This window comes from Abramis brama (genome assembly GCF_963993115.1).
Source record: "Abramis brama genome assembly, chromosome: 8".
Taxonomy (NCBI): Eukaryota; Metazoa; Chordata; class Actinopteri; order Cypriniformes; family Leuciscidae; genus Abramis; species Abramis brama.
The window spans coordinates 11,009,951-11,034,505 of NC_139970.1; the positions used below are offsets into that span (position 1 = coordinate 11,009,951).

At 38.6% G+C, this 24,555-nt stretch overlaps 1 protein-coding gene across 1 annotated transcript in view; it reads left to right on the forward strand.

The window, feature by feature from the left end:
* The window catches only part of chn1 (chimerin 1), a 56,832-nt gene that overhangs the window by 4,735 nt on the left and 27,542 nt on the right, over nt 1-24,555 (forward strand). The window contains exons 2-6 of the mRNA XM_084121601.1: nt 1,923-1,961; nt 2,228-2,283; nt 13,513-13,544; nt 14,900-15,013; nt 17,248-17,530. Coding sequence (XP_083977727.1) covers nt 1,923-1,961; nt 2,228-2,283; nt 13,513-13,544; nt 14,900-15,013; nt 17,248-17,530 — 524 coding nt within the window. The remainder of the gene's footprint in view (nt 1-1,922; nt 1,962-2,227; nt 2,284-13,512; nt 13,545-14,899; nt 15,014-17,247; nt 17,531-24,555) is intronic.

Consider the following 24,555-nt stretch of genomic DNA (forward strand, 5'->3'; position numbering starts at 1 on the left):
GAAGATCACGAGTCAATAGCCTATCGTCAACTTCATCTTTGCAGCCGACACAGAAGTTAATAAGCAATTAAAATGTCATATTGCAATAATTTACATATTCATAATCATTACTTTTGCTGGTTCTTTGAGGCAGCTTTTTAGGTTTATGGCGTTTTAGAAAAGAGTGCACTATTCTGCGCGCACTATTTCGAATTTACGTATGAATGTGCGTTTTTGACGACACGGGACCATCGGAGGTTGCTTCCGGGAATAGTACTGCCCTACAGTATTAAAAATCGATACATATAATTGTTTAGAAGGTTATAGTGTGCGTTATTTGTTTTCTCTTTAACTTCTTTCAGCTCTTTTCATGTTTGGCCTTTTCATGTCAAATTATGAAATATTCGATATCCCAATTTTGCATATCGTCCAGGCAACAATTTGGATATTATCGTCTAAACGATATATCGCCCACCTCTAACTGTAATATTTAGAAATATTATTACAATTTAAAATAACTGTTTTCTTTGTCAATATATAATGAAATGTAATTTATTCCTGTGATGAAAGCTGAATTTTCAGCATCATTACTCCAGTCTTCAGTGTCACATGATCCTCCAGACATCATCATCTGCAGTCGGTCTTAAAGTGACAGCAGCCTAATTTCCCTGCTGTCATTATTAATGCTAATCAATAAAAGAGAAAATCTCTCACTGCTCGTCTTAATTGCTTTTGTAACTTTAGTAAGAATAAATGTATACTTAATTTATGCAGCAAAAACTATCCATTGTTTTTTTTTTTTATACATTTGATTGCTTTATACATTTTATGCAGTATTTCTAGTGGTTGTTTTAGGTCTATTTCATTTGTGTCTTTGTTCGATTGTTTTCTTTGCTCTTTTTTTATCACTGTTTACTTGTCTTCAGTAAGCTTGACTTTTTTTAGGCTAGAATTAGTTTTTTAAATTATATTAAAAATGGTGATAAGAATGATGACATTTCAATGGTATCAAAAATGTTGATATCTAAAAACCTTATTCAAAGCAAAAACAACTATATTGTGATGCATATCGTTATCGTGAAATAATATTACTCATATCCTGATATACGATTGGTCATATCGTCCTTCCCTAGAAACCGGGATACTTTTTTTACCCAAGATTCTTTGATGAATAGAAGGTTAAACAAACAATTTATTTAAAATATAATTATTTTGTAATGTTATTAATGTCTTTACTGTCACTTTTGATTAATTTAATATGTCCTTGCTGAATAAAAGTTTTTTTATTTTTTTTTACCCCAAACATTTGAATGGTAGTGTGTCTCAGTTTCCACAGAAATAATGTTCCTTGAGCATCAAATCATCATATTAGAATGATTTCTGAAGGATCATGTGACACTGAAGACTGGAGTATTGATGCTGAACATTCAGCTTTGATCACAGGAATAAATTACACTTTACTGTATATTCACATAGAAATGTTTAAAATTGTAATAATATTCAATATGTATCAAAGAAATGCAAGCTGAAGAGGCTTCTTTCAAAAACATTTATAAAGGCGCATTTATTCCAAACTTTTGGCCAATATAATATAATATAATATTTCCTCTGTGTCTTGCATTGTCAAATAAAATTAATATAATAGTAATAAATAGGTTTTAGAAAAAAATAAAATAAAAAATAAAACACTGCAACTCCTGCTGTTGTCCAGCAGACGGCAGTCTCACACCATCAACACGCACACACACACACACACACACACACACACACACACACACAGGTGAGGCTCTTGTGAAGTGTACAGGTGATGTTTGCTTTGGCTTACACATAATCATGTCAGATCACTAATACATACAGGTGTAAACATCAGTTCTACTAGCGTTTCATTTTAAATGTGTCATTTTTCACTTGTTTAATTGAATAATGTCTCTTTTTTTCCTCAGATAATGATGAGTACAGACCTCCCGTGTGGAAATCCTATTGTAAGTGTACTTTATAATTCAGCGACATATAAAAAGTGCAAAAAAAGTGTTTTCTGTAAAACTTTCTTTGCAGGAACATTTCACAAGTAAACATAACTCTAGTAGAGAAGTAAATTACCCTGTTTTATCTAGAGGGTACAGCTAATGAAAAGTTATTTCAACTGCATTTTCCAAAAAAAAGAAGCCATATACATTATAGAAATATGCAGTTAGATATGTGTGTATAATAAACAGTATATTCCCCTTGTCCTGTGTGATTGTAATAGTGTACCAGCTCCAGCAGGAGGCGCCGCATCCACGCAGAGTCACATGCACTTCTGAGGTGAGTGTGTGTGTGTGTGTGTGTGAATATACCTAGGCTAGACTAGAATCGCAATGCAACACAAATAGGAAAGGGTTTTAATGAATGTATAAATGTAAGACTTGTAAGCGCGCACACACACGTCAGACAAAAACTTGAGAGTTTGAATGTGGTTTTGTGAGTGTCGAAGCGCCCCCTGGAGGAACACACATTAATGACTAGCTATGGTAGTGTTTCCATGGCTTCTCTGATCTGTGTGCTTGTGTTTGCTCAGTTACAACCCTCAGCTCATATAGTTTGTTGATATTTCTGTGCATGGTAAATGTTTTGGGATCAGCCGGAATATTATATAGGTCAGCCATCCTCACTGAATTACTAATGCGTGTGTTAATTGCTCGATGGTCTAGACTTCCTGTCCTCCAGAGGCGAGATGCAATATAAACAGCGCAGAAGAGAAGTGCGCCGCTCCATTACTCAGGCTGATATTAGTGGCAGTAATTAAGGATGGAGATTGGAGATCTGCTGTTGAATTATTCATCTGTATCATGATAATCTTGTGTTTGTGGAAACGGCCTCCGGTCCAGTGCTGCGTTTAGAGGCGGCGGCGAAACATTTACACTCATTGCCCTGCCCCATCACAGTCTGCAGGGCTTTATGAACAGATTTGTGATGAATTATGAAATCTGATGGTCACTATTAGCTGCTTTTTGGTAGGTTCTTTAATGATAATATTAGGAATTTATAATATGGTGGTGATCATATTGGTATTCATAATATTTAGGCTATATATTTATTTATTTAATTAAGAATTAAGTTTGATTACGCCTGTACTAGTTCTATCCTCATGATCAAAATTTTCACCTTAAAATGAAAAGCAAGTAATTTGAAAATGAAGCCTATTTTAGGAGGTTTTTTTATTTATTTATTTTTTCACAAAAATTAAACAAATTTATCCCCAGTAAAAATTACTGTAGCTCAATTATTTAGTTTTCTGTAATTATTTAAATCAGCAGAAATTATAAGCAGCAAAACAAATACTGTGATGGTTTAATACTTACAATTAAATTTATATTTATTTATTTCTTCTTTCAGAATTTAGAATTAAGTTAAAAAAGAGCTAGTTACACTTCACCCCAAAATGAAAAGAACAATAATTTGTAATTTTTTTGCCTTTTTTTTTGGTTTGTTGCTTTGTGACATCTTTCATGACAATAAATGCATTCATCCCCAGTAGAAATACAATAGTACAATGATTTTTTTTTTTTTTACATTTATAGCATAATAAATCTAGTGATAGTTTAAATACTATTTATTCATTCATTCAGATTGAGTTTCAGTTTGATTCTGCCTTTTTTCTTTTGCATTGACATTATTTTCAAATGAAACATATATCCCCAGTAAAAATTACTGTAGTACAATGATTATTATTATTTTATTTTTTACTTCAAGCGACATAAATTATAGGCAGCACAACAAATACCACAATGGTTTAACATTTAATTGTACTTTTTTTTGTTTTTTATTGCATTGGTAAAAAATAAAAAATCGTACAGATCATAAAATAAGCTCAATTTTCTTTAAGCAAAATGCAATTTCCAATTTCCTCCTTTTAATTTTGCAATGAAATATGTCCTGGATATTTCTTGACAGGTTTCCCTTCTATTGTTCTGCTCTTCTACTGACTTTACTTTTTTCTTGAAATACTTTTCTTTTCTTTCAACCTTGAAATTCTTAGCTTTCCTGTGTTTGTTTTAAAAACAGTCAAACATTATAAGCGATCCTCCACGAGTGCTGTATCACCAATATTCTGTTAAGTTTTGGTGTGACTGTGTTTTATATATTTGTGTGTTCTCGTTGATCATAAAGAACATGCTCCTCCAGAAAGCCATATGCTGTAGTGCCTCTTAAAGCCGCAGACGTGTGTGTGTGTGTGTGTGTGTGTGTTTGGAGGGAGTTTTAATAAGATGTTGATCTGCTGAACACTGATGGGGTCTCCTGCTGTTAGCACAATTCAGCAGGTATTTTACACACACACCCCCATCAGCTGACTGCACGTCTTCTTAATTAATGCTGGATTAACATTAAACAGATGCACACTGCTCTTCATGTTTATCTCAAGGGCTTCTTAAGGATTCATTCTGGCCCGTTCCTCGCTCTGGGCTTCTGGCCATTATCTGCTCCTGTAAAGCGCATCAGTCCTGTGCGGGGCGGGGGGTTATTGTGCCAAGAGGTTTAACCCTGTCTAATCCCCTTCAAATGGCCCCACATTTATATTTTTTTACATTCAGAACATGCAAATCAGTGAGTAGAGTCCTCAAACACACACACAACACACACGCAACACTGTCCAGAGCTCAGCACACAACTCGGCTTCTAAGGTTCGGCTTTCCTTTTATCAAGAGTCACGATGACAGATAGTGCTTTTGCTTCAGGACTCTTACATTAGACATAAGTGGCGACCTCAGTGACCTGCCTAATTTTAAACCCATAACCCGTACTTATTGTAATCTAGGTCATAATATATTTTACATTGCAGACTTTTCTTTGTGGTTTTTCCATGTTAAGTGTTCAGCAAACACAAAATGGTGAAATTGTGAAAGTTTTCTGCTAAAATGATTGGAACAAGATAATTGTTTGTGACCCAGGAGTTCATAGTTGCCAGGATTTTTTAAATAATATATACTCTACAATAGATGTTCTGGTTTCTTAGTTTGCTCATTTTCAAAATTAGTTTTCATTAACACAAATATCTAATCAGCCAATCACATGGCAGCAACTCAATGCATTAGTCAAGATGATCAGCTGAAGTTCAAACTGAGCATCAGAATGGGGAATAAAGTTGATTTAAGTGACTTTGAACATGCCATGGTCAGACAAGCTGGTCTGAGTGTTTCAGAAACTGCTGATCTACTGGGATTTTCACACACAACGTTCTTTAGGGTTTACAGAGAATGATCAGAAAAAGAGAAAATATCCAGTGAGTGTCGGTTCTGTGGGAGAAAATGCCTTGTTGAGGTCAGAGGAGAATAACCAGACTCGTTCAGCTGATAGAAAGACAACAGTAACTCAAATAAGCACTCGATACAACTGAGGTCTGCAGAAGATCATCTCTGAACACGCAACACACCAAACCTTGAGGCAGAAGAGCATCTCTGAACACACAACACATCAAACCTTGAAGCAGAAGAGCATCTCTGAACACACAACACACCAAACCTTGAGGCAGAAGAGCATCTCTGAACACACAACACACCAAACCTTGAAGCAGAAGAGCATCTCTGAACACACAACACACCAAACCTTGAGGCAGAAGAGCATCTCTGAACACACAACACACCAAACCTTGAAGCAGAAGAGCATCTCTGAACACACAACACACTAAACCTTGAAGCAGAAGAGCATCTCTAAACACAAAACACACCAAACCTTGAAGCAGAAGAGCATCTCTGAACACACAACACACCAAACCTTGAAGCAGAAGAGCATCTCTGAACACACAACACACCAAACCTTGAAGCAGAAGAGCATCTCTAAACACAAAACACACCAAACCTTGAAGCAGAAGAGCATCTCTGAACACACAACACACCAAACCTTGAAGCAGAAGAGCATCTCTGAACACTCAACACACCAAACCTTGAAGCAGAAGAGCATCTCTAAACACACAACACACCAAACCTTGAAGCAGAAGAGCATCTCTGAACACACAACACACCAAACCTTGAGGCAGAAGATCATCTCTGAACACACAACACACCAAACCTTGAAGCAGAAGAGCATCTCTGAACACACAACACACCAAACCTTGAAGCAGAAGAGCATCTCTAAACACACAACACACCAAACCTTGAAGCAGAAGAGCATCTCTAAACACACAACACACCAAACCTTGAGGCAGAAGATCATCTCTGAACACACAACACGCCAAACCTTGAGGCAGAAGAGCATCTCTAAACACACAACACATCAAACCTTGAGGCAGAAGAGCATCTCTGAACACACAACACACCAAACCTTGAAGCAGAAGAGCATCTCTGAACACACAACACGCCAAACCTTGAAGCAGAAGAGCATCTCTGAACACACAACACATCAAACCTTGAAGCAGAAGAGCATCTCTGAACACACAACACACCAAACCTTGAGGCAGAAGATCATCTCTGAACACACAACACGCCAAACCTTGAGGCAGAAGAGCATCTCTAAACACACAACACATCAAACCTTGAGGCAGAAGAGCATCTCTGAACACACAACACGCCAAACCTTGAAGCAGAAGAGCATCTCTGATCACACAACACACCAAACCTTGAAGCAGAAGAGCATCTCTAAACACACAACACATCAAACCTTGAAGCAGAAGAGCATCTCTGATCACACAACACACCAAACCTTGAAGCAGAAGAGCATCTCTGAACACACAACACACCAAACCTTGAGGCAGAAGAGCATCTCTGAACACACAACACACCAAACCTTGAAGCAGAAGAGCATCTCTGAACACACAACACACTAAACCTTGAAGCAGAAGAGCATCTCTAAACACAAAACACACCAAACCTTGAAGCAGAAGAGCATCTCTGAACACACAACACACCAAACCTTGAAGCAGAAGAGCATCTCTGAACACACAACACACCAAACCTTGAAGCAGAAGAGCATCTCTAAACACAAAACACACCAAACCTTGAAGCAGAAGAGCATCTCTGAACACACAACACACCAAACCTTGAAGCAGAAGAGCATCTCTGAACACTCAACACACCAAACCTTGAAGCAGAAGAGCATCTCTAAACACACAACACACCAAACCTTGAAGCAGAAGAGCATCTCTGAACACACAACACACCAAACCTTGAGGCAGAAGATCATCTCTGAACACACAACACACCAAACCTTGAAGCAGAAGAGCATCTCTGAACACACAACACACCAAACCTTGAAGCAGAAGAGCATCTCTAAACACACAACACACCAAACCTTGAAGCAGAAGAGCATCTCTAAACACACAACACACCAAACCTTGAGGCAGAAGATCATCTCTGAACACACAACACGCCAAACCTTGAGGCAGAAGAGCATCTCTAAACACACAACACATCAAACCTTGAGGCAGAAGAGCATCTCTGAACACACAACACACCAAACCTTGAAGCAGAAGAGCATCTCTGAACACACAACACGCCAAACCTTGAAGCAGAAGAGCATCTCTGAACACACAACACATCAAACCTTGAAGCAGAAGAGCATCTCTGAACACACAACACACCAAACCTTGAGGCAGAAGATCATCTCTGAACACACAACACGCCAAACCTTGAGGCAGAAGAGCATCTCTAAACACACAACACATCAAACCTTGAGGCAGAAGAGCATCTCTGAACACACAACACGCCAAACCTTGAAGCAGAAGAGCATCTCTGAACACACAACACACCAAACCTTGAAGCAGAAGAGCATCTCTGAACACACAACACGCCAAACCTTGAAGCAGAAGAGCATCTCTGAACACACAACACACCAAACCTTGAAGCAGAAGAGCATCTCTGAACACACAACACATCAAACCCTGAAGCAGAAGAGCATCTCTGATCACACAACACACCAAACCTTGAAGCAGAAGAACATCTCTGAACACACAACACGCCAAACCTTGAAGCAGAAGAGCATCTCTGAACACACAACACGCCAAACCTTGAAGCAGAAGAGCATCTCTGAACACACAACACGCCAAACCTTGAAGCAGAAGAGCATCTCTGAACACACAACACACTAAACCTTGAAGCAGAAGAGCATCTCTAAACACAAAACACACCAAACCTTGAAGCAGAAGAGCATCTCTGAACACACAACACACCAAACCTTGAAGCAGAAGAGCATCTCTAAACACACAACACACCAAACCTTGAAGCAGAAGAGCATCTCTGAACACACAACACACCAAACCTTGAGGCAGAAGATCATCTCTGAACACACAACACGCCAAACCTTGAAGCAGAAGAGCATCTCTGAACACACAACACGCCAAACCTTGAAGCAGAAGAGCATCTCTGAACACACAACACACCAAACCTTGAAGCAGAAGAGCATCTCTGAACACACAACACGCCAAACCTTGAAGCAGAAGAGCATCTCTGAACACACAACAACCCAAACCTTGAAGCAGAAGAGCATCTCTGAACACACAACACACCAAACCTTGAAGCAGAAGAGCATCTCTGAACACACAACACACCAAACCTTGAGGCAGAAGAGCATCTCTGAACACACAACACACCAAACCTTGAAGCAGAAGAGCATCTCTGAACACACAACACACCAAACCTTGAAGCAGAAGAGCATCTCTGAACACACAACACACCAAACCTTGAGGCAGAAGAGCATCTCTGAACACGCAACACACCAAACCTTGAGGCAGAAGATCATCTCTGAACACACAACACACCAAACCTTGAAGCAGAAGAGCATCTCTGAACACACAACACATCAAACCTTGAAGCAGAAGAGCATCTCTGAACACACAACACACCAAACCTTGAAGCAGAAGAGCATCTCTGAACACACAACACATCAAACCTTGAGGCAGAAGAGCATCTCTAAACACACAACACATCAAACCTTGAAGCAGAAGAGCATCTCTGAACACACAACACACCAAACCTTGAAGCAGAAGAGCATCTCTGAACACACAACACACCAAACCTTGAAGCAGAAGAGCATCTCTGAACACACAACACACCAAACCTTGAGGCAGAAGAGCATCTCTGAACACACAACACACCAAACCTTGAAGCAGAAGAGCATCTCTGAACACACAACACACCAAACCTTGAAGCAGAAGAGCATCTCTGAACACACAACACATCAAACCTTGAGGCAGAAGAGCATCTCTAAACACACAACACATCAAACCCTGAAGCAGAAGAGCATCTCTGAACACACAACACACCAAACCTTGAAGCAGAAGAGCTTCAACAGCAGAAGACACACACCGGTGACTCTCCTGTCAGATAAGAACAGAAACTGAGGCTTCAATTCACACGGGCTCTACGAAACTGGGCAATAGAAGATTGCCTGGTCTGATGAGTCTCAGTTTCTGCTGCAACATTCAGATGGTCGGGTCAGGTTTTGGTGTAAACACATGAAAGCATGATCATCCTGTCTTGAATCAGTGGTTCAGGCTGCTGGCGCTGTAATGGTGTGTTATATATTTTCTTGGCACACTTTGCAGCGTGTCAACTGAGCATCATTTAAACATCACAGTTTACATGAGTTTTGTTGCTGATCCCTTCATGACCACAGTGTATCATCTTCTGATGGATCCAGCAGGATAACACACACGTCACAAAGCTCAAATCATCTCCAACTGGTCTCTTGATCATGACAGTGAGTCACTAAACTCAAACGGCCTCCAGTCGCCAGATCTCAGTCCAGCAGAGCAGCTTCGGGATGTGGAGGAACGGGAGATTCGCATCATGAATCCTGTGCAACTGCGTGAAGATATCATGAATTAAGCAGAATTAATGCCGGTCTGAAGACGAACAGAGGTCCTAGTACTAGTAAGGTGTACCTAATAAAGTTGCCGGTGAGTGTATGTAAAAAGTGAAATAAATCAGAAAAAAGAATCCAGTTTTGCTTCAGTTTTACCACTGGCGCTTTATTTGTGAAGAAAATATTGACACTTGAATCAGAACCACAGGTTGCCCTCCATGTAAGAGTTAAAGAAAAGAGGCGTCCTCCTCACAGATGCTGTGGTCGTGTTGCTTTCATTCATTCTGTGTGTGTCTGAACCACTAAGGGTTTGATTTTTACTCCGTTATCAGATTTCATTAGCACTGCAGAGCCAGTTTGTCCTTTCCTGCTGTAATTGAATTATGTATTGCAGTAAGATTCAGCTCAATCCTGATTGAAGCTTCATAGATTTATCACGATTAATCAGTGACCATATTATTATCGAGTTGTCTAATTCATACGGTAATCAGTATGCTAGTCTAGATATGAGAGATCTTTTAATCCTCAATTGTCCTAAACAATAAGGAATTCTGAGAACGATTTATACTGTATGTTATAATTTGTGACCTCAACATAGTCCAGTCCATTGATTTTGAATGCATGTTGTGAGGAAAGTGAGTGTGTGTTTTAGCTCTGTCCGTGTGAGGATGACCTCAGCTGTGTTGTAGATCTGTGTGAATGATTAGTGTTGTGCTTCAGGAGCTCAGTGTGTGTCTCTCAGTGCTGGTGTGTGTTCCTGCAGAGATTTCTGTTCATTACGACCCGTCTGTCCGCTCGTCTCTCACAGCACTCGCCAAATCAAAGAGTTATCGAGAACGCGTGTTCATGTGTGACGGGAGAACCAGACATTCGTTCCCTGTGTGAGTCTTGTGTGATTCTCTCTTACGGTTCAGGCGTTTATGGTGCATGATTTTGGTCCGTTTGGAACTTTTGCACAGAAATACTTGTGAAAAACCTGTGTTTTAAAGCTAACGTGTGTTATTTCTCATTGATAAAGCCCTTTCTTCTAGTTCTACTTCAGCTTTATGTGCAGTCATCACATCAGTGAGGCGTTTGTTGACTGACATCTGAAGAAAAAAGTGCTTTATTCCAGCGATTTAGCAAAAAGAAGCAAATTTCATGTGCATGCAAACATGGTTTTCCTTATGCTGTTTTAGGGCTTTGACACACTGCCTGTCACTGATGTTTGAGCGGTTCAGCATGTCAACATCTGGCTCAGATTGGGCTGTCAGTGGTGATTCATGCATGTTAAATGCTAAATGTTTGGTGTAGCATTAGCTGCGGGACTAAACATGTTTGTACATGTTTGATTCTGGCTGAAATCATACCACTTTTCATAATCCAAAAAACCAAAATAAAAATCTATTTAGTATAAAGTGAACTGATGAATTGTGCACATTAAGAGCAGGGAAATGTATTCAAGCAAATGAGGCCAATTTTGATGAGCTGTTTTTCTTGATTTCTAAAATGGGAAAGACACAAATGGAATGAAATTAACATTATAAATGAGGTGAGAAATGAAACAATTGGCTCATTTTTCCATTGTCACCTGGTCATTGCTGATATTAGTGTTTAAAGATGCTGATAGAGAAACCCAGACAGAAATCAGACGCTCCCATTCTTCATGCAGTAAATACTGCACACTCAGCAGTCTACACACACACGCACACACACACACACACACACACACACACGCACACACACACACACACACGCACACACACATACAGACACACGCACGCACGCACATACACACACACACACACACACACACACACACACACACACACAGACACACGCACGCACGCACACACACACACACGCACGCACATACACACTCACGCACGCACACACGCACAGACACACGCACATACACACTCACGCACACACACACACACACACACACACACACACACACAGGCCCTTTAACTGTTAAACTGGCTTCCAGTGATTGATTAGCTCTATATTGTTGCTGATTCCCATCATTAGCTGGTTTTATTACCCTGTCGGTCATCTCACCTACAACCCGCTTCACACACACATAAACACACAACCCTGCTTTACAAAACACTTCTGCCTTTATTCTCATCAGGAAACGATGTTATTCCATCCCACATCCCATTTACCAGAAACGTTCAGTCATTCACCGACTGACACTTCTGATTGTCTGCCTGTTGATTTTCATTACATTTTAAAGCTGAACTGGTGTTCATGTTTTCTTGTAATCTGACTTTCGCGTTGTGTAGCACCTTTTGTTTTTCTTATGTCATTGTTAAAAGTTCATATATATATATATATATATATATATATATATATATATATGAACTTTTAACAATGACATAAGAAAAACTATTTAGTATAAATAGTTTTTATAGGAGAAACAGAGAGAGAGAGAGAGAGAGAGTGGGGGAAGGGGGAGGATGCTTTGTGAATTCGATTCTCTCGAGGTTCATCAGTAAGGAGGGTGTTGTGCTCATTTATTTGTGTTTTGGCTGATTATAGATGCCGTTGTTGGATCAAGGGTTAAATGTCACCAACGAACATTTGTAGAAAACACACATGACACTAAAATACTGCAGTAAACATGTTTAACAACATAAGATGTAACATAAAACCCTGATGTATAATAAGAAAAAACAAAGAAATCAATGAAAAAGCATTATAGGAATGTCAATTTACATTTTTGCTCTGTAAATAAGATAACTTTTTTTTTTTTTTTTTTAGCTGTACATTCAGTTCTACTGCATGAAATGTCCCATTTACTGTTAACCAATGTAGCGTATTTACAGTCTTTTTCCATTAAAATTACGATCATGAGTAAAGCCGTGTGTCCTGAATCTCCTGATATATTTCAAAGTAATAAGAATAAAAATGCATATATTTGAAAGAACATATACTGATTAAAAATAAATAAACCTTAAATATGCATTTCTTCATTACTATGAATCTGAATAAAATCCAGATTAGCAGCATTTCTTACAGTACATGGCTGTCTGAAATACTGGCCAGTTCTGTCAAATATTTTTGTATGCTTTTTATGTGGGATATTAAAATGATGTGTGTTTGGTAATGAGGGATTGCTGGTTGACAGTAATTCAGAGACCCGTGGAGTAACTAAAATGACCCTGTCAACATCAGGGACAGAAGGTCTTCATTGGCATGATGTTGCTGGTGTTTTCATAAATGTTATAAATTGTTCCTTGAATTATACACACATTTCAGAGACCTCATAATTAACCCACAGGCCATCTGAGCAGAATTGCTATTATGACATCCCATTAAATACAAATAAAGGCCTATATATAATTCATAGAATAAGATGAAGTTTTGACTGCAGTTTCTTTATTTGAGTTTCCTGTGAATGATTCAATTAAATAGTCACAATGCATAAATTTACATAGAATATTGGGTTTCGTATTTTAAATTCATGGCACCTTTTCCATAGACATAAATTATTAAAAATGATATCAGCTGTATTTTACATATTCTGCGAAAGCGGCTGAGATTAGTTTACCCTAGAGGGCTTTTGCCCCTGGACGGGGGTCAACTTACCCCAGTAGTGGAGCGAGATGCCCCTGTCTATGCACACTTCTTCCCTATATACCACGAAGTTTCAAATGATGGAAATCTCTTGATAAACTCTCTTATAATACTTAAGACTGTGTGTTCCTGAGTAATAGTGAAGTATTTGAATAAAATTGATAAATTTTAGTAATGATATCTCTCTTGACTTTGCAGGTGGAGAATCGGCCCAAATACTATGGAAGAGAGTGAGTTTCATTATATGCATTACTGAACCAGTTTGGATTCTACTGTACATGAATCCACAGTTGCATACTTGAATGTATATGCTATCGATATCCTATTTAAAGGTACAGTGAGCGATTTCTGAGAAACGATGTTGACAGCGGATCCGAACGAGCAGCACAACACTCTTGTAGCCCATTAGGACTGGGGGGCGTGTCCACTCCTGATGGGGGAGGAGAGAGAGTGAGCCAATCAGCAGTAGGGGGCGTGTCCACTCATGATGAGGAAGGAGAGATTGAGCCAGTCAGAACTGGGGGGCGTGTTCCCTCGTGATGGCGAGGAGAGAGATTGAGCCAATCACCAGTAGGGGCGTGTCCACTCCTAATGGGGGAGGAGAGAGAGTGAGCCAATCAGCAGTAGGGGGCGTGTCCACTCATGATGAGGAAGGAGAGATTGAGCCAGTCAAAACTGGGGGGCGTGTTCCCTCGTGATGGGGAGGAGAGAGATTGAGCCAATCACCAGTAGGGGCGTGTCCACTCATGATGGGGAAGGAGAGAGAGTGAGCCAATCAGCAGTTGGGGGCGTGTCCACTCATGATGAGGGAGGAGAGAGTGAGCAAATTAGCAGTAGGGGCGTGTCTGCTCATGATGAGGGAGAGAGTGAGCCAATTAGCAGTAGGGGCGTGTCCACTCATGATGAGGGAGAGAGTGAGCCAATTAGCAGTAGGGGCGTGTCCACTCATGATGAGGGAGAGAGTGAGCCAGTTAGCAGTAGGGGGCGTGTCCACTCATGATGAGGGGGGAGAGAGTGAGCCAATTAGCAGTAGGGGCGTGTCCACTCATGATGAGGGAGAGAGTGAGCCAATCAGCAGTAGGGGCGTGTCCACTCATGATGGGGGAGGAGACAGTGAGCCAATCAGCAGTAGGGGCGTGTCCACTCATGATGAGGGAGGAGACAGTGAGCCAATCAGCAGTAGGGGCGTGTTTACTCATGATGAGGGAGGAGACAGTGAGCCAATCAGCAGTAGGGGCGTGTCCACTCATGATGAGGGAGGAGACAGTGAGCCAATCAGCAGTAGGGGCGTGTCCACTCATGATGAGGGAGGAGACAGTGAGCCAATCAGCAGTAGGGGCGTGTTTACTCATGATGAGGGAGGAGAGATTGATTGTTGAAAGAGAGATAGCTGAGAGAGTTCAATAGAACAGCATTTATTTGAAAATAAATTACTGTCACTTATTATCAATTTAATGTATCCTTGTTAAATAAAACATGAATTCATAAAGCTTTTGAACATTAGTGTATTTTCCTATTTAAAAGCAAATTTGGCTTGAGCTCTAATGTGCTATTTTATTAATATTCTGTCTGGTTTGCTGTGAAGGTATCATGGGATGATCTCCAGAGAGGAAGCTGACCAACTGCTCAGTGTGGCCGAAGGAAGTTATCTGATCCGAGAGAGCCAGAGACAGCCGGGCACATACACTTTAGCTCTGCGGTACGCCAACCTTCAACTTTGACCTTTGACCTTTGACCCATCCGTCTCGAACCTAGATCTTCACTCTTTCTCCAGTCTAGCTCCCGTGTCTTGGCCCAGTCTTGGCCCATGTGTGTTTGTCTTATTTTAGCTCTGGCTGATGTGTGATCATTGTAGTTAAATCATCAGTCTTAATGTGTATTAGCTATTTACAGAACACACACACGCAGATTTGTTTGGATGTAGAGCAGCAGAAAACTGAAAAAAAGTATCACAGTTTCCACAGAAATATGAAGCAGCACAACTGTTTTCAACATTGATAAGATTCATCATCATATCAGAATGATTTCTGAAGGATCATGTGACACTGAAGACTGGAGTAATGATGCTGAAAATTCAGCTTTGATCACAGGAATACATGCATTTTACTATATATTCACATAGAAAACAATATACATTTTATATTGTAATAATATTTCACAATATTACAGTTAGTATTTATGATCAAATAAATGCAGCCTTGGTGAGCAGAAGAGACTTCTTTCAAAAACATTACAAAATCACATTTTTGATTGGTATAGGTTAGGGTTTCAACAACTAATCGATAAAATCGATTATTATCGATAATGAAAATAATTGACAATGAATTTGATTATCGATGAGTCACGTCTGGGCGCTGTGCTTGGAAACCATCAGCCAGTAACATCGCTTTACAGTAGTAAATAACCCAGTTCTAAGGACAATTTTTTTAGTAATGTTTCGATTTTTATCCGATTAATTGATTAATAAAAATAAAAAAATCAACAGATTAATCGATTATCAAAATAATCGTTAGTTGCAGCCCTAGTATAGGTTATGTAAATGTTAGTGAGAATTTTACTGTAAAAATGTTAGAGGACTTTTGCTGTTGTTGAGAGTGTGTAAGTGTGTGTGTGTTTGTGTACAGGTTTGGCAATACTTGTGTGGGCCAAATGTCCTCACTTATATAGTGAAATATCATGACAACCCTGATGAGTGAGGACATACTATTACTAGTCCTGATTAGTTAAAAAGGCTTATAAAAAAAAAAAAAAATAATAATAATCTAGTGTTTTGCACGTTTCTGTAATGGGTAGGTCTTGGGGTTAAGCCATTAACCTGATATTAAATCAGTGGAAGTCTTTGCAATGTCCTCCTCAAATATAGTGAAAAAATTGTGTGTGTGTGCATGCGTGCTGCGCTAGACACAAAAGTCTAGAGATAATCCCTTTAATCTGCTCACTTGAGCAGACGGACACACACTGCTACACGCTGCACGCGGCTGCTTTCCAGTCCAAACACACACACACACACACTCTCTCTCTCTCTCTCTCTCTCTCTCTCTCTCATGCGCTCTTCCTCAGGCATGTGATTCCTCAGAGAAAGCATCTGTTGTGTCTGTTGTGTCCTGTGCGCAAAAGCTTTAACATCAAACAGCTCTGTTGCCACCAGGCTTTAATGACATTAGCCTTTGTGCATATGTTTGTGTGTGTATCTATGTGTGTGTGGTGCGTCTGTTTCCATGCGTGAGTCAAGAAGCCATACAAACCTCTAACTGTGTGTGTTTCTGATATGAACTCCTTGTTGTGCGTATATGTAAGTGTTTCCAGATCCGGCTGTGTGCATCTGATTTTGGGTGTGTGTGTGTGTGTGTGTGTGTGTGTGTGTGTCTCTGGGGGAACTCAAACAGGAAGCTCAGGCATTATAAAACCTTAGCTGTCCTGTCATTTCCAGTGGCTCATAACAGCATTACCATCTCTGATCATGTTAATCAATAGATTGTCAACCTGCAGTTTTCAGATACTGTTTGATACAAATATTTAAACTAATAGGAAAATACAAATATTATTAGTTTTCTAAGACAACGTTAATGTTGATTTTGTTGTCTGATTATCGTACAGTATGTATCAATGCATGAATGTGTCTGAGATGTGTGTGCGCGTCGCTGTAAACCCAAAAGGTTAGTTTATTCCAGTCTCTTATACTGTGTGTGTGTGTGTGTGTGTGTGTGTAAGGAAGAAGAGTATCCGGTCTTTGTATTGATCAACATATGAGCTCTTTGCCCTCATTACTACAAGTACAGGAAGCTGATACAACCATGGATGTTCAGTATGTGTGTGTGTGTGTGTGTGTGTGTGTGTCCATGTGCATTCATCATTTCTCTCTGGATCTTCTCACAGCTGTGTGTTACAGCACTCGAGTCCAACACACACTCATTTCCTCTTTCTCCCTTTCAGCTTTGGGAATCAGACCCGAAACTTCCGTCTCTTTTACGATGGGAAGCATTTTGTGGGGGAGAAACGCTTCGAGTCGATCCACGACCTGGTGACGGACGGTCTGATCACGCTGTACATCGAGACCAAAGCAGCCGAGTACATATCTAAGATGACCATCAACCCCATCTACGAGCACGTGGGCTACACCACCCTGAACCGCGAGCCGGCGCTGAAGAAAGCGCTGCCCGTCTGCAGAGACATTCCCGACGGGAAAGAGACACCCGGAGACGAGCTGGAGGAGAGGGTGAGATTGCAATTACCCAGCATGCCTCTGTGTGTTTGTCTGCTACAGACCACAGTCAGCTGTGATGAGATTTCATGAGTTTTGCCCACAGATGACCTCAAGTCTCAACCATATTTATGAATATGAATTCTGGGTGGAATACATGATCCCTCAGTGCCGCCCTGGTCTTGTGCACCACACTGCCTCCGCATCTAATTCTTAGTTTACTTGTATTTGTCCGAATGTTTAGGTTTGTTTTGTGTTTTTACCAGAGTTGGCTGTAAAGGTCATTCGCATCTGCAGTCCCTGGCCAGGAGGATGTTATGTAAAGTTACATAAAATAAAAAAAATACGACAATACAATTTACACACAAAAAAAGGACATTCTAGGTGGGTGCAATGATTAATCGCGATTAATCGCATCCAAAATAAAAGTTTGTGTTTACATAATGTATATGTGTGTGTACTGTGTGTAATTATTTTGTATATATAAATACACATATATGCATGTATGTATTTAATAAAAATTAAAATATTTATATTTATATGTAATATAAATTATATATATATACAGTATAAAAATGCAAATATTTTTCAAAAATATACATGCATGTGTGTGTATTTATATATACAAAATAATTATATACAGGACACACACATATACATTATGTAAAAACCAACTTTTATTTTGGATGCAATTAATCGCAATTAATCATTGCACAGCCCTAGTACATACCATATATCACATTATATATTCCATATAAAAGTCCAGATCAGTGAAAAAAGCATATCTTGTAGAAACATGTTGTGTTTGTGCTCTGCTCTTTTTGACTTGATTGTTTTTTTTTATACTAAACTTGAGCTATATTTTATTATGCTGAAGGACAGCATCAATACAGTATTTTACTATTAGTCCAACTATAGTCAAGATAATCTCCCTGTTTTATATAACATTCATCTACACTACATATGATTAATCAATAGTAGTTAACTACATTTAAGCTAATCTAAGTGGGCAATATTATATTTTAGATTTTATATATGCTCAAGGCCTATTTCAACTTTTACTGTTGAAAAGTTTGAGGGCCGGACGATTTTTTTTCTTGAAAGAAATTAAAACATTTATTTAGCAAGGATGCATTAAATTGATCATTCGAAAGTGACAGTAAGCACATTTATAATGTTACAAAAGATTTCTTTTTTTTAAAAATGCTGGGGTTTTTTCTATTCTTTAAAGAATCCCGAAAAAAGGATCACGGTTTCCACAAAAATATTAAGCAGCACAATCATCGTTTTTGCCATCACAGTAATAAATTATATTTTAAAATATATTAAAATAGAAAATAGTTCTTTTAAATTGTAATAATATTTCACAATATCACTGTTTTTACTGAATTTTTCATCAAATAAATGCAGCCTTTGTGAGCAGAAGAGACAATATTTATTAACTCTGATTATTTATTAACTCTTTCTCCACCAACGGTTTGAAAAAAGTTGCCAGCATTTTTGATAATTTTCACAAAATTTCATGGCCCCCAATATATCAAAAGAAACATCTCCTTTTAAACAACAACAAACGTTTTAACAACAAACAGTATAACAGTGAGAACACGAAAAGCCTGAAAGTTCTGTCAATGGCGGAGAAAGAGTTAAAAGTGAAAAGTTGCTGACTAAATAAACTAAACTAAATTAAATATCTGTTACACTGTATCAGTTATCTGTAAGTAGGGATGGGAATTGATAAGAATTTAACGATTCCGATTCCATTATCGATATTGCTTATCGATCCGATTCCTTATCGATTCTCTTATCGATTCTTATTGGGTGAGGGAATAAGTACAAATTTGTTTGTATTAACTCGCTTTAATATCTGATCAGAAGACACAGCACAGAGTATACACAAATTATGTGTAGCAACCTCAGAACAAACCTAAAAGTAGGTGAGCTACTTCTCAAAGTAAAGTCCAGGGACCTATAGCCTAGGGCAGTGTTTCTCAACCTGTGTGCCTTGAAAGATTATCAAGAAGAGTGCCTTAGGATTAGGAAATTGACAATTTTCACATTCATTGGTCCGGACAAAAAAACAAACAAACTGCCATTTATGTGCCATAAAAACTAAAAACACAGACTGAAAACAGTTTAGGAAGAGCTTGTGTCTTTTGGAATATTAACAGTGCTCATTTGGATTAGGCTATTGAGTTACTAAAACAATCTTTGTCAAATAATACACGGGTTTTCTTCACATTTTGAACGTTTTTGTTTCCATTTGTTTAATTTCAAGATTTGATGTGACTTATCCATTGTTGTTTTTACAGCTACAAAGCTGGGAGCACTAAATGATATTCAGTCACATTATACACGCTTTTAACGTTAAATAAAGCACAAAAATAGTACCTGATATTATCATTGCCACACTTTGAGATTGTTGTTCCAGCGCGACGTCGCAGTAAATTAGGATCCGTTTCAAATAGAATCGTCGCGTGTCGCGGCTGGTTAAACTTTGATTAACATGGAAAATGATACTTTTTATCGCGTGTAAAAAGTGTATCGCGTGTTTTATCGCGTGATACTTTTTATCGCGTCGCATGTAGTTAGGACGCGGTCAGAGCGCTTCTGCCTCGATGCCATGTTTGCTCATAGTGTTTGCTACGTTCTGAACCAAAACAACGCAGCACGTGTGTGATGTCGTGTCACATTTGAACGAGCGGAACCGATAAGCGGAATCGTTAAGCAGGCATGCTAACGGTTCCAAGGAATCGATTCACTGGGCACCGGTTCTGAAGAAGAACCGGTTCTCGGTTCCCATCCCTATCTGTAAGACACTTCTGGGTTAATTGGTGAATCTATTTTTTTAGTTTTGACAAGTTCTGATGAAAAATTAGCCATCTGAATAAATTTTGCCATAAAATAAATAAATAAAAACTAGGTTAATAGCATCACTTTTTTGTTGCTTGTCTGTGAATCTATGATCCTGAAATATTTCCTTTTTAGGAAAATAAAAGGAAACAAGCCTGTGATTCTGTATGCGACGCTGTTAGTTAATATGTAGAGAATATTTACCTTGTGTTACTTTTAATATTTGTAATCATCAACATCTTGAAGAGTGTTTGCTGTGTACTTGAAAGAACGGCTGTCATGGTGACGAGACAAGTCCTTCTGTCCACATAACGACAGAATGGCCAAAAGCAAAGTGAAGTAATAAAAATAAATCTGTACTTAAAGGATAGTTTGGGCTACTTTTCCGAAATGCCAGACTCTCAGCAGGTGTGTGTGTGAATTGTCCTGCTGTACAGATGTGATTGATGTTGAGTTAATGAGCAGCTGACAGATGCACACAGTCAATTTATCTCCACATTAATTCATGCATGTAATCAGATAATCAGTGCTGATTTAAACGTGCAGTAATTACTCCTCGCTGAGGCTCAATCTGTTCACAAACAATGGCTGGAAAAGGCTCATAAATATTATGATGACTGTATTTGTATATGAATCTGAAATGTGATGTTCTGTTGATCTCAGGTCTGTGTGGGACAGATATGCCTTGTTTTCTGCGCAGTGTGTTTTGTGGCTCTGTCTGTTCAGTGTAAGGAAAGAGACACATATCTTCAGCAGATCTAGTATCAGTGGTGTGTTACAGTGACACACACTGAGATCCTCTTGTGGTCAAAGCAAACACTGTCTTTGGTAATACGTCAGCTCAGTTCATCTGTTTGGATCTTTACTGAATCCTATTTTTACCCACAAGTCTTGTTGTTCATAACAGAATAATGATAAGCTGAAACCGTTATCAAAGTATCTCCATATCAGCTGATGGCCTGGTTCCTCATGGTGGCCTGTGGCAGTTCAGGCAAGAGAGACGCTGTGTCTTGGTTGCTTGAGGACATTAAGAGTGTGTTTCATGGACACTTATGTAAGATGGGGTTATTCTGTTGGATGCACTTTCATACTAAGCAATTTTTCTATCCTTTGCTGTCTTTGCAAGTCTCGTCTGTTATCGGTTTTAGAGGTTTAGGCTGAATTTTAACCGCTGTGTTTTGAAGCAGTCATTCCATACATGTTTTATCCCTCTTTTCCATCTGACTCTTCATCACAAAGCAAGCCGAAGTTTTTACGCCAATGTACCAGTGCCAATGTGTGACAAATTTAATCATCGGCGTAGTGCACACATACACACACAAGCTGACAGGTTTTTCTAACTGCACGCAGTGTGCGCTCAGCTCGTATATACGCATTGAACTTTTTTTGCAGTAGTTTGGTGGCGACACTTGCCCCAGTTGTTATTCCACAAATGAAAGAGATGAGGCAGAACAACAACAACAAACTACTGAAGACACAACAACGAGACGGCCATGTTGACTAGTGCTTATGTGAAGGGGTTGAAAGATGCATGCAACTGTAGTTTAAACGAGTACAAGTACACTGTAGAAGATTACGGTAAAAGACTGTTACTTGGTTAAAAGAAAGTTTCCGAACTATATACGATGAATAACAGTACATTTAATTTTACCGTAAAATACAGTTAAATATATAGTTTTTGGAAGTGAAAAAGAATAAGTCATTGTGTAATTTACAGTGAAAAAACGAAAATTGACATTCCCAGAATTCTCTGCGTGACACTTCACATTTGATGTAGTTTTGTAGTTTTTCTTAGTTTTTTTTCTACTCAGTTATGTACATTAGAATTTGATGTTACATCTAATGTTGTTAAATTAATATTTATAAAAAAAATTTATATAAATAACATTAATATATAATTATATAAATATTATATAAATATTCATTATATGAATAACATTTCATGTATGTTACCTTGATGGTGTTTAGTGTTTGTGTTAATGACAATATGCACCTTATATATTATATTGTCCTTCTTAGCTTGTGGAAAAGCAGCTTGTGATGAGCTTTGATTCACCACTGTGTTTGTCAGTGTATGACAAAGGTTCAAAACGTGTCGCGTAACCCATGTTCTCTGAATAGGGAACGAGACGCTGCGTAACGATGGCGCAATGGGAACGCCCTCAGGGCGGCGCCAATTGTCTGAACCCGTATCATGTCAATTCATTGGCCAGTTCATGCAGAAAGAACCCGGGAACCAGGGGCCGCATCTAATTCCAAGTTATAAAACCTAATAAAAGTGTGTGGAGAGGACCAACCTGCCGCCACACAAATATCCTCTAAAGGAACTCGATACTCCTAGTAGAGTGAGCTTTAACGCCCAGAGGTGAAGGAAGCTTCCGCACCTCATAAGCCAGGGAAATTGCGTCTCTCACCCAGTGAGAGATCCTGTGCTTAGAGGCGGCGAGCCCCAAAGCATACAAACAACTGAGACGACTTGCGCCACTGGCCAGAGCGGTCCACGTATGCCTTTAAAGCCCGAACAGGGCAAAGCAAATTAGTACAACTGAGCTAGACCAAAAGGAAGGACCCGATATTAGTATTTCAATAGGTTGTTAAATTAACATTATATCAGTTAATGAAATACAGTATTATACTATAAATTTAACTTAAATAGGGCTGCAACTAACGATTATTTTGATAATCGATTAATCGGACGATTATTTTTTCGATTAATCGATGAATCGGATAAAAAGTTTTTTAAAAAATTACATTTGTTTTTTTTGTTTGTTATAACTAAATAAAACCCTAAATCAGGGTATTTATGTGTAAAAGTGTACTTTAAAAAGTGCAAAAGCCACACATTGAGTTTTACTAATATAATCTTTAATTTTGACATAGTGGCAACACTTATATATCAGTAGTTAAAGCCATTCTGCTGTTGGTGGTGTTTATAGCACTCTTAATTTTTTGGAATGCCTCCTGGTACTTCCTCTCCATTAATTTTGTGAAATATATAATTAATTTAAATTTTATTTAAAATTAAATGAATTATAAGGATACATTGATAAATTAAATATAGACTAATAAATAAAGACTGAAAACAAGCATGTGAACGTAGTAGAGCCGCAGTAGATCGCGTTTGAAAAACAATTAAAACTTAATAGTAGACAAATGCTATAAAAAGACGGTGGAATGGAGGTATGCAGCAAGCTAACAGGCTTGATTAAAAGGACAGGAAAAATTATGCATTAGTGCACAAGCATTCGCTGAAAACCACTGACTACAGTGACTTAAAAACAATCTTTTACTGCTGCTGTTATTAACTGCCTTTATATTTAGTGCTTCACTTTGTAAACACCATTTAATTTAACCTATTTCTGCGGTAGCGCTATTTTAATCCATCACTTATGTTGCGAGCGAACTGATTGCGCAACCTGACGCTCGAGATAAAAAAAAAAAAAAACTAGTTGACTGTCCCGAAGTTAGTAAACAAAGCTGTTTACACGGTAGCACTGAATTAAACTAGACTATACCATTTTCACATCTTCATATAATGAGGATATACAGTTCTTGCTTAGCGTGCTGATGTTTCACCTTCATCCGTGACCCCAACGTGTTCGTGCATCACTGTGGTACTTCCATGCCACACAAGCTCAGCTTTGCATAACTTGCTGGTTACAATCTTATTTGCTGCATTTAATGTAAAATGCTTGAGCAGACCAACTAATCGACAATGACATTCGTTGACAACGATTTTCATAATCGATTATTATTGATTTTATCGATTAGTTGTTGCAGCCCTAAACTTAAATCTGTAAAACCTAAAATGTTGCTACCATTTTTTTTATGGTAAATTTCTGGCAACAACACCTGGCAGTTTTTTGATATGTTAAATAATGTTAAATAAGTTAGTAATGATAACACGAGTGAAGAATGTAATTTGTTTCCGCCAAATGGCTCTCTTTTTACTTAAGATTCTACCATTGTGATTTGTACAGAGGATCTATAGATTTTCACTAAACAAGACTGTGAGTGAGAGAAAGATCGATTACCTGCGTCAGTCCTTCTTCAGGTTAAGTCATATATTCTTGAAATTAAAAAGAATTTCGCCATGTCCGAAGAGGAAAGCTATATCTTTTTAGTATCATTTCAATGTTTAAGGATATTTCCCATGAATGGCGTCAGCGCTGGTCAATGCATTGAATCAG